Source organism: Monopterus albus, unplaced genomic scaffold (assembly GCF_001952655.1).
Source record: "Monopterus albus unplaced genomic scaffold, M_albus_1.0 scaffold77.1, whole genome shotgun sequence".
In the NCBI taxonomy this organism is placed as follows: domain Eukaryota; kingdom Metazoa; phylum Chordata; class Actinopteri; order Synbranchiformes; family Synbranchidae; genus Monopterus; species Monopterus albus.
This window is the reverse complement of record NW_018127957.1, coordinates 1,475,914-1,487,596: the sequence shown is the minus strand read 5'-3', so window position 1 is coordinate 1,487,596 and position 11,683 is coordinate 1,475,914. Positions and strand designations below refer to the sequence as shown.

Sequence of the window (11,683 nt, the reverse complement as noted above, 5' to 3'; positions counted from 1 at the left end):
TTTTTAAATGTGGCATTTACTATTTGCATTAATGAGTTCAATTTATCAAGTTAAAGTAGACTGTTCAATTTCAATCAATCCACTTATCAATTTTAGTTAAACACCGCCAAAGTCATAGTTCAACGTAATTTGATTAAAAGAAAAACTACAAAATAAATAAATAAATCCCACCTTGTGGTTTACTGATTTCCTCTTTCGGTGCTTTCATTTACCCATGTTTTTCCTCCAATCGTGTATGAATACTGTATTTACGGGATCACGCATATTGCGCCTGTTCTGGCTGCCTGTCAGACAAGACTGAGGGCAGAGCGTACCGTTTGCTCCTGCTGCCAAAACACATTCGATGAATTACCGTTTTTTGTTTATCGGATGCTTAAGGAGCAGTGGCCGTCTGCGTTCACACGGAGTCTTTTCTTCCGCTGGATGATCACAGTGAGGTGAGTGCGTGTGCACATCACGTTGAGCTGCTAACAGACATTTTGTTGACATTTTTCCACATTCAGCGGCATTTGCAGACAGGTGCACCTACCGCCCCTCTTATTGTTCTTACTCTCAAACGCGCAGGTTTTATTGTGGAACAAAAGCCGCAGGAAAGTAGGAATAATTTTCATTAAGTGTTGAATTTATTCTTATGTCCGACAATGAAGCGATGCCGTATTAATATGAAATGATGCCTAGTTGTACAATGCGCACAGCGACACCTTTCTAATGCTATTCTGAGTTAAGGTATTGAAACGATACATTGCGCCTATTTTGTTAATGATTTGGTGTCTTAGTCATCAGCTGCAATCCCGAGCCAGAGGGACCAGGCGTTAGTCGGTGTCCTCTGGTTCAGCCCAGAATCATCATGGAGACTGTTGAGCACAGTCAGTAGTAGAAGACTCATGCTTTCCTTTTTTCTACCGAAAGATGAAAAGTTACCTCCATCCACTTCAATTATGAAAACATATTTTCATTGTCTCGTGTTCTATGTTCTATGGTTCTATCATATTAAATAAATAGTGATAAAATGTTTCCTCAGATTGCTCCTGATTCTGAGAGATGGCTGCAGGACTCAGCCTCCGTTACTAAGCCACATACATTATGGTACTGAATGCGCTTCAAGGCGTCTCCTGGCTTCCCTTCATTTTACAAAGACATCACACTGATTTCTATTGGGTCGGTTAAGAACATGTCCTTAAGTTGTTAGGAAACTTCAGGTACTAGTTACTTTTCAGAACCAGATTAATACAAAAATCCAGTTGAATTATCAGACTTTTCTGATCTCTAGTGGAAAATTCACAAGCTACCCAGCAGTAATTCCAGTTCTAAGCATATATGCAAGGTAAAACTAGCTCCTCCTTTACCAGCATTAAAGGTCATTTAAATAAATCATATGATATACATTACATTTTCCATTCTGCATAATGAGACATTTTAGTACTTTAAGTATGTTTTGTACTTTTATTTGAGTAACATTTTGAGTGCAGGGCCTTTACTTGTAACAGATTACACAACTGTTACTTAAGTATGGGATCTGAGTACTTCTTCCACCAACAGGGAACCTTTACGTGCCATCTTGGTTGGTGTTTATGCCGTTTTGTTGCCGAGCTACTCCAGACTAAAGGTTTGTTTTGTTCTACAGATTTACACAGCCGTAATTCACATATGACTATGGTAGGTGGAACGAGAAGTATTTCTTATCACCCGGGTATTATTTAGACTGTCCTGGATAGTGCAGTTACTGTCTCCTGTACCCTGTTGAAGAAAAAATATACATTTACCCAAAATTAACTAAATTTTTTGAGATATCGATTTTTTTTCAAACCTAGAACAGGAAACATTGGGATCGGATGTTTCGATCGATCTGCACATCACTATTCAGCAGTGAACAGGCAGCACAAACCTCAAACTCCTATGTGTGCCAAATTATATCTGCAGCTTTGGGACAAAGACTCACTCAAATCCTTCATTAGTTAATACATAATTCCAAACTAAATTCACATACATAATTGAAGATGATTTTTTTGTTGTGCTTGACAGTTCATTCTCGATAAATCCCCACTCAAGGTCCATTTGCTTCTTTATGACAGTAAACTTCATTTGTCATGAAGACCTTATGATAGAGATGAAAGTGAGTGGACTTTGCTTTGTCAACTGTAAAGTAAACAAATTTAAAAGTACCTCTTGTTTTAATTGTGTTAGTTCCTGTGTTAAATGACCTTGAAAGCCAAAGTGTGATAGCAGCTTTCAGCTGTGTTGTTTGACACTACCTGTCATCGTGCTCTGAAATGCTCTGATCTTCCACACACACCTGTCGGGACTTTAAACCCCTACGTAACATTTCTGATGTGCAGTAGTGATGGATGCTGGGAGCCTGGTGAGCCGCTCTGCCTCTTCTCTCTTCACGACTCTCTTGACTTATCTGCCTCTTTGTCTTTCTCCATATTTATCACCCCCCCATTTGATTTCACACTCACGTGTTCACTGTGTACAACTGATCTTTGTTCTTCATCTCTTGAGACTGCTAGCAAACAAAGCAAATCATGCAGCCACACGGTGCATCTCCCCCCTTTTTCACTGTTGTTTTCCCCACATTTAGGGAACATTGGCATAAATTGCATGGAGAAAGAAATGAACCAAAGGAAGAAAGAATGAGGAAGGAACAATAGAAAGAAGGAAGAACACAGACACCACCTTGGATGAGAACACCAACATTACTGATGTGTCCTGCCATTAAGCTGTTTTTCTGGTAGAAAATGCTTTTCAGTTCGTCTTTTCTGTTACAGGAAGGATACTGTCACGTGTCACTTAAGTGTCTTTGATTGTGAACAGCTGAGTGTTAGTCTTGACCTCGAAATTAATAGTTGGCCCCAAAATCATTACTTAAAATTTACTTACTAGAGCTTTCAATCACATCTCATGGTTTTCTTCATCAGAAGTTGGATTTGGAGTTTGGAGATGGGGTTTGGTGTTAGGGTTGATGTCACCGAGATGCAGTTGAGAAATCCCCAACAGACAGTGGGTTTTAGTGATTAGTGTCTGGTGTGGATAATCGTGTTATTTAAAAATGCTTTACACTTATGCACAGCACCTTGAGTTTTGTGTTGTTGAGAATGTTTCGAGATAAATTTGTTATAGAAGCACAAAGCAGGTGCACTTATCAACTCTAAGAGTGTGCCTTGACACGGCGGTAGCCTTTCATTTGTTGATGTACTATACCCACACGGTGAATTGTACTGGCAGTAAGACATTCTGTCCTCTGTGGTATTCTTATAGCACAGCTGAAACTGGCTAGGTGGCATTGTGCAGATTCCCAGAGGGCATTGTGCTTTACCAAGATATGTGTGGTTATTTTAGGGGTTTATTCCAACATCACCACATCAGAATGCAGCTCTTTTCCTTAAACTGGCTAAGTCTAACCTTTCAGTGTTTTTGATTAATTAGATACTTCTTGGCATAACTGCATACTATTTCTTAGCTGTGCGGTGTCTTGATATTGATTGCTTCCATCAGTATCATTGATGCCTCCTGTCTCCAATAAGTTTATCCCTCTGGCCAAGGTAGCAGTGTGACCCTCTGCTGCCCTCTCCTCACACAGATGCTGTGTGTGTGTGTTTTAGGGCTTGTTTTTTCTTCACTTGTGTCTTTCAGCAACAGTTCTTTGCTTCCGATATCATCTGGGTCAGGCCAAACCCCGGTTTCTGGGTCGCTTCCGGAGCTCGTGTCAGCAGAGCGGCCCTGTCTGTGTTTGTGTGTTGGGAGTGAGGGGATGGGGGGATGGGACATCCAGCTTCCACTGCCTCAACATCAGCACACAGCAGTCTTTAATCCCACACAGGGCCTGATTAGTTTTAAAGCCGCTTTCTGTCCCTAAGCTCACATTCAGCACTCTCATACCACAGTCAGAAATATAGATGTGCCCAAATGTGCTGCAGTTTTAGCCTTTGAACCAAACCTTACTCTGTCTGATTGTACGAATTTATTTGAATTCTTTGAAACTGGTTGACCTACCTCAGAAATCAGTTTCATTTAGTGTTTTTATTACTTGTGGGTATGTTTTTGTATTTAAAATAATAAAACCCATGCCACTGAAAAACCCATAACAGTCAACCACCAATCAGAAATCAAGCTGAAGTTTTGGATGTGTTGGAGCAGGATCTATTCCATGACTTAAGCTCCAGAAAATTCTCTATCCTCTAAAGAGACAGATAACAGAAGAGAAAGAGATAATGTTGGATACCATATGTTTTTCTGGTAGCTGGTAGAATCTCGTACCTCTGACCCCACAGCAGATCTTGCGTGTCCCGTACAGTGAAGCTGCAGAACCGTTAACCGCTCTACTGGGTCTACCACCAACAAAGTCTAAAAACAAATCTGCACATTCTGTGAATCTGTTTGTGTGAGTTCATTCAGGTTTGTAAGTATAGTCTCAGATACACTCCAGTCTGTACAGCCAAAGCCTGTAGCTCTGACCTTGGTCCATCTCTTCCCTGTTCTGACCACAGGGTTTGCAGCTTTAAGTTTCTACTTGTAGGATGGGATGAAATGGGCCATGCAGTGATCAGCGAGTCCGAGGGCTGCATGCATGATGTGATTCACTATCATAAGAGTTTATTATGGGGTTCTTGACTGTATTATAGCTGGAAAGAGGCTAGGAGTAATGTATTTCTTTCTAAAAATCACTGGGTAAAAATTGGCCTATAGTAGCATGGATCGGTACAGCACCACTGGGTTGTTTTGACCCAGTTATTAACCCAGGTGGTTCTCTACTGATGTATAGTAAAACAAGCCTGTTTGCCCCCAGCAGGTCCATTTGTGACTCAGTGAATTTCAGTGTGTTCTAGGCAAAGTGTAATAATACGTCACAATGTTTTTTGCTTCTACGAACATTTGGGGTGACGCTGACCAGTAAGAGTGCTACAAAGTGATCGGTGCTATCAGCTGTCATATTTGTTAAATGTTCGAGTTAAAAAACAGTATGACGGTGATACAGATAAGTCGGCCTGGTGAAGTAAGGGCTAGCTAGCGACTTCTTGGTTTTATTACTGGCTTAAAACTGTTCTTTTTACCTCAAGTTCTCCTTGAAGGATTGATACCTCATATGACCCAAGTAGGGGTCCTCTGTGTTTTTTAAAACATTTTTCATGCTTTTGCAAACACTATAAGAACTGTCCACATAGAGCTGTATTTTAATTAGCTGTACCTTTCAGTTTCATTATCGGTCTTTATGGATGCTACCACTGGTCTGTATACCCAGACATAGTGCCACAGCAGATCACAGAGACCTTACCTTACAGATAGGAAGATGGGGCTAGCCAAATTAGCATGGCCGCGTGCCTCTTTAGTCATCTGGATTTATAATGTCAACCTACTCCGAGAATATGGATGAATTTGAACAAATGAACATTCACTCTTTCATCATAGTGGAAGAAGCATGGTTTTCTCATTCCACTGATGAACACGCTGTCAGCTAAAGAGGAGGAGCTGTGGAGCTTATCCAGACTGAAAAGCCACAAACGCGTGTGTTGTATGTGACACCTGCTACAAACTGCTGCCATAGACCGTTCCCTGACAGAACAATCAACCATGAGAATGTGAACTCCTTTTTGTATGTTTAGTTACACACTCTCAGTGCACCTGGAGCCAGGGAGCCCAAGCTTTCACTTTCTCTGCCATGTCAGCACTCCACTCAGCAGAATCCACTCAGCACTGCAGGCAGCCAGCGGCTTTTGGAAGTTCATGTGGTGGCAAGCTGTGATTTCTGTCCACCCTCAATCTGCCAACATACTTTAGGACACATGAAGGTTACATGGTGGTGGGTCATCTGTCTCTGAAACAAGAAACTTAGTGTAGACTGTGCTGAATGATCTGAACTAAGACCCTGAGCATGCCAAATACGTCATGTCCATGTTTTCCATAAATAGGTTTTGGCTGCTGATCACTGTTAAAAACAGATCTGTTCATAGCCTTTCTAAAAGGTCCTACTAAAAAGCGTAGGCAAAACATAGCTATACAAACCTGGCTGAAACGCACTCAGGGACTCTACAGCATAAAAATGCTGTATGCAGTTTTCAATGTTGCGCATTGAACAACATTATAAAAGTGACCGGCTGATCACTCTGAGATTTTGTGCTGATCAGATTTAAAGGTGCACAGTCCCAGTCCACACCCTGCATGCAGTGGCACAGACCAGAAACATAGTGTGTGCAGTGTGTAGCATTTTGCAGGCACCTTAAGTTAGTCTTGCCCTTGTTCCCGTACCGGCCTTGTGTTCACTTGGTGTACAAACGGCACATAGAGGAGCCTACAGAAGCACCTCAGAGAAGGGGAACTATGTCCAAATGTCCAACTTACACAATGAGGGAATTAGCAGCTCCACATGAAATGCTTGTATAGGTACAGTGTGTCCACTTCATGGTGAAACACAGCAAATACAAACACACACTTCACAAAGAACCGTGTGCTCAGTAGTAACAGACATTCTTCTGTTTCTGTTACCTGTTGCACCTGTTTTTCTTTGGAGAAGTACAAATATTGCACTTCAGTTTTATTTGGGGTTTTTTTTTATAAATAGAGAAAAAGACAGAAATGTAAAACTTCATTACAGTGTTTTATTATTACAATTTAATTTTTCAGTAAAGTTATAGAAATGTCTGTGTAAACGGTGCTTTACAGCACACTCAAAGCGCTTTGGCCATTCACCCATTCACACACATTCATGTACCGGTGTTTTTGGCTGCAGGTGAAACTTTGTGATAATAGATGCAGCAGCAGGGATACATTTAGTTGCACTGGGCATACGTCATAGACTGAGTTCAGACCAACACTGAACTGTATGCAGTTGGAAACCCAACCTAACTTATAACAGCAACAGGTCAGCGGCCAGTTTGGGGATGCTGTCAGTTACAGTTCTTAGACAGAACATTGGAATCGGCCAAAATCGGAATCTGCAGGTCAGACTTAAAAAAACAAAACGGAAATCCAACAAGCTCATCTACCAAATGTTCTGGGGGCTTAGAAATAGATCTCATTAAAGTGAGAGACTGGTTAGAGGTGTGTAACAGCATTTACTGTGGTTAGTAAAGAGATTTTGGCGATGTATCTTCGTTAAGCATACGCCTATTAAAACAGGAAACGGGTATGGTCATCTTTCTTTAATGTAAGGCTTCTTTTGTTTTTAACAGCAGCTTGTGGCTGCACAGATTTTTACACATCCCGCTCTGTCTTCTCTTTAATCTTCCTCTCTGACGTGGCTGTTTTTGTTGCCGCAGCAACAACACTGCTGACTGCTGTGATGTTTCAGCTGCCAGTGGATGTAACTCGTGTAACCGCCCACTGTCTCTGCTGTGTGCAGACATTAGAGTGTAAATGTGAGCAGACAGCCCTCATATGGCCACATTATCCACAGGCCAAGCTCTTTTGCCGTGTGAGGGGATGATGCAGAATAGAAAGAGTAATAATGACAGGCAGACGAGGGGATGTGTGCGTGATGGGTGAGAATCCCAGCAGTCTCTGGGGTTTAGTGTTGTTGATAGCACCAAGTCAAAAACTAGTTTTGAAACCTGTGGCAATAGAAAAAGTGAGAAACCTAGTGTGACATAATGGACGCTGCAGCTCAGAGTGGTAGTTAATTCTTTACATTTTAATGATCATAGTGTGATATGGATGTAATTGTTAGTTTTTATGGTTTTTCAGTGATGGAAGTTATTTTTACATGGACTTTTCAGATGATGAAAAACCATCATGTTTACTTAGACGGTTTTTTTAATAAACATTTTATCTGTGCAGGATAATTTTGCACCTAAGACATTACATGATAGAGGAAGGTTGCTGCAGATATGGACTGAGACTTGCTACACAAAGGATTTTGTTGCTTGTGAAATGCAGTCAGCACAGTGTTCATTATGTATGGTTGCCTGCAGGGCTGCTCCTTGTGACTGGTTCTACAGCATCAAGGAGGCCGGGTTCAGAGCACTGTGAAAGGAATAGATCTTGTGTCCAGCAGTTTGAAATAAAAATAAATGCATATTCATAGATTTGAGATTTTTCAATGAGGGGAGGGGGATGAAGGAATAATAATAATAATAATTATTATTAATTTTATTTATTTAGAGTTGCCAATTAACCTAAGCTGCATGTCTTCCTCTTATTCAGGGTGTGATTTGTTCTAGCAGAATGACAATGTGACATCTTGGTTTATGGTCATCAAAAATTGCGCCCATGAGCCCTTAAACAGAACAAAAATATGCAGCATGTAAGTCTTGTCTAGTAGCCTACATCACCTGTTTTCACCTGTTTTGAAGACAGAATTATCTTAATGGAAATAACCATTTGTGTAAAATACCACTGCCTGTGGTCTGACTTTAGGCTTATGCCTCACATTTGTGAGCATAGAAATGACTTGTTTTTGCTTTTACTTTGGAATTAAACATAAAAATAAAACAATACTTTTATCATAATATATCTTTATTTCTAAAAGGAAACTTCAAATAGCAAAACATACACCAGCATCATCCCTAATATCATTAACATTTCAATTAGAAAATCAGTGAAAGCAGAGCAAAGGGGGCCCCCCTTTGTGCATAAGGGATGAAAACGAAAAATATCTTACATTTGAGGAGGGACTATAATAAACTGATGTCATCAGGGTGATTCTTCTTGGACTTGGAGGCTTCAAAATGGAATGAGAAGAGAGGATTATGAACAGGGAACGTAGAGTCTGAAAGGACAAAAATGGTTGTTATAGAAATAAGCTATTAATTTGCATGGCTTGAAATACAGGATCCAGTGTTTCTTGGAGCTTGACATACACCGAGGACATACAGAAAGTGAGGATATCCTGGGCTTTGCTGCTTCGGGTTTGACAGTCCTCTTTATAATCTGTCTCATGTGAATATTCCAATTGCATAGAAGTGCAAACTGCTAATACTAAGTCACTGGACAGGCCCAAGTTAAAATTAGCTCTTTCTGTTTTTTAACATGATGTGTCTTCAACCCTCCCAGTTGTTGCCATGACAACAGACGAGAAGAAGCCAAGGCAGCAGGAGGAAGCTAGCCAGGAAGCCAGGCCGCCCTCACCAGAAGAGGAGCAGCTCCGGCCTCGCAATCGCAACTCTGCCAGCCGGGGCTTTTCGCGCCTCTTCTCATCCTTCCTGAGGAGGCACTCGCAGTGTGAAGGTGAAGTGGGAGAGAAGCAGGACAAGGAAGAAGAAGAAGCTAAAGCCCCCATCGCTGACCCAGAACCTGAGCTGAGGACAGAGGGAGAGGTCGCCCTGGATCGGCACTCAGTAAACAGCGCAGAGGCTAAGGTTATCCTGTGTCTATAATAAGGGTGCACGGTGGCCTTGAGCAGTAGACACCATAAAATGCTGGGTACAGTCTTAAGACCAGTTAATGCCAGGTCACCGATGGCACCTCTGATATTAAAACATTTTATTGTTAAAAGCAGCAATGTGCTGTCATGTAAGGGAGCAAAAGATGGCATTGTTTATCAGGTGAATGCATTCAATAATTTACCAGACATGAAGTATTTACTTGTTTGCATGGCATACATGTTGAAAGACAGGAGTTTTTAACGGTATGGAAATCAAACATGTTAATTATGGAATGATCACTGCATGCAGTCCACACAGCATGTGCCATATGCCCAGGATGTGATCTAACATGTGATCGGTCCTGTTTGTGTCAGTTCTGTTGACGCTAGTATTGAGACCCAAAATACAATTATTAGACAGAACTGTAATCAGAGTGTCTTTGTCAGGTTGCCCAGGTAGAGAAGAAAGAAGCTGAGGAGGAGGGTGGAAAGGACAAAGAGACTGACACGGACAAAGGGAAGGAGGCTGCTCTGGAGAAGGAGGAGGAAAAAGAGAAGGAGAAGGAGGAGGAGTCTGCTCCTGAAGGAGGCAGTAAGGGAGAGAAGGAAGAGAAGGCAACCGAGGAGGAGGCCAAAGCTCCCAGAACTCCCCGCCGACCCAAGACCATGCAGATCAAAGTCACCCTGCTAGACGATGCCCTGTATGAGTGTGAGCTGGATGTAAGAGCGTTTTTAATTTACATTTTTCATACATCATGTGAATGTAATTGGAAAATTTAATATTTGCTGCCACAGCCTTTTGTTGAAATTATTATGTTAGTATTAACATGTCATAATTATAGTTATCTCTTGCAGTATTCAAGCAACAACTGGGCTCATAATTAGTTAACAAATACAGGAAGGAACCTGACCATTTAACACCAGTAGTAAAACCTTAAATCCCCGCTCCCCAAAATATTAAACCAATAAAAACTCTATACAGTAAAGAATCTTTTTCCTGGTCAGTCTGTGTATTTACATACAAAAATGTCAGGGAAATGGTTATTAGAGTTCGTTAGTGTACATATCTATTCTAGCTGGATCATCCTCCTACCTAGTGGAGAGGGGAAAGAACAGTCAGTACTGTAACAGTAACTAACAAAATAAAGAAAAAAAATAGTATCTTTCATCGAGAGCTGCTTAATAGAAAAAATACTAAAACTACGATAATGTCGTAATACGTAAGAACTGAAGCCATAACAGATCTGTGACTTATAAAAACCTAATATTCAACAGCTAGGGAAAACCTAATCCTGAGGCCATGAGGACTAAAGTGTAGGCTGTTGATGGATTGATCTAATGCGTTTGCTATCATTCTCTGTGTTGCTCTTGGTCATATTTTAAAAAGATAGTCATTTTGGTTTGCAGATGTTGTCGAATGGTTTGTGATTCCTCACTTCTTTGCATTTTGTTAAATAGAAAAATTAGTAGGACGCACCACAACGGAGAAACCACATGGTCCCAGAAATCTGGTTGGTCCCAGTGTAATACATTTGGCTTGTGGGGTAAAATTTAAAACGTGAGGCTGCATGGACTTTCAAGATCTCAAAAGCTTGTACACTAGACCTGTAGCAATTGATAAAATAATGGGTTAGAGTATTCCAAAGAAAATAACTTTGATAACCTGTAAATTGGTTAAGTTAGTTTTCAATATAAAATCCCTACTTATGTATATGGGCGGCTGTGGTTCAGTTGTTTCCCATCCAGAAGGTTGGCGGTTCGAATCACAGTACCTGCAGTCCACATGTCGAAGTGTCCTTGGGCAAGACACTGAACCCTAAGTGTGAGTTGGTGCTGCAGATGGCTGACTCGGTTCTGTACCGGGAACAAATTCCTTGTATGTGTAACATACTTGGCCAAATAAAGTGATTGTTATTATCATTCTCAACTGGGAGTGGAACACCCCACTGCCTGATGACTAAGGTGATTACCAAAGGCCATCTTCCTGCATGCGTGTAGATTAACTTTGGCCCCCACCTCAAACAGCCATCCTGGCCACTTCTGGCCGTACCTCCTTCTAAACCAGGAGTTTGTATATGGAATTAGACAGTACACACTGGAGAGTAACCACTGGGTCTCTGTTATCACTATCTGCTCAGTAATGTTCAGCACATTACTGAATGCCTTATCCTTTATATGTGATGTCAGGTCTGTTATGCTAGCAGGTGAATGTTTGATTGTTAAGTGTCTTTATGTGTGTGTGTGTGTGTGTGCTAGAAACATGCCAAAGGCCAGGAGTTGTTCATTAAGGTGTGTGACCACCTCAACCTTCTGGAGAAGGACTACTACGGCCTGGCCATCTGGGAAACACCCACTATGAAGGTGAGCTGGAGGCTGTAATTAGTTCAT

General features: G+C 41.2%; 1 protein-coding gene across 4 annotated transcripts in view; it reads left to right on the top strand.

The window, feature by feature from the left end:
* Positions 1-309: 309 nt before the first annotated feature.
* The window catches only part of epb41a (erythrocyte membrane protein band 4.1a), an 85,761-nt gene continuing 74,387 nt past the window's right edge, over positions 310-11,683 (top strand). For all 4 annotated transcript variants that reach the window (XM_020606399.1, XM_020606397.1, XM_020606398.1 and 1 more), the window contains exons 1-4: positions 310-437; positions 8,986-9,290; positions 9,743-10,015; positions 11,552-11,656. In XM_020606399.1, the coding sequence (XP_020462055.1) occupies positions 8,994-9,290; positions 9,743-10,015; positions 11,552-11,656 (675 nt within the window). In that variant the 5' untranslated portion in view covers positions 310-437; positions 8,986-8,993. The remainder of the gene's footprint in view (positions 438-8,985; positions 9,291-9,742; positions 10,016-11,551; positions 11,657-11,683) is intronic.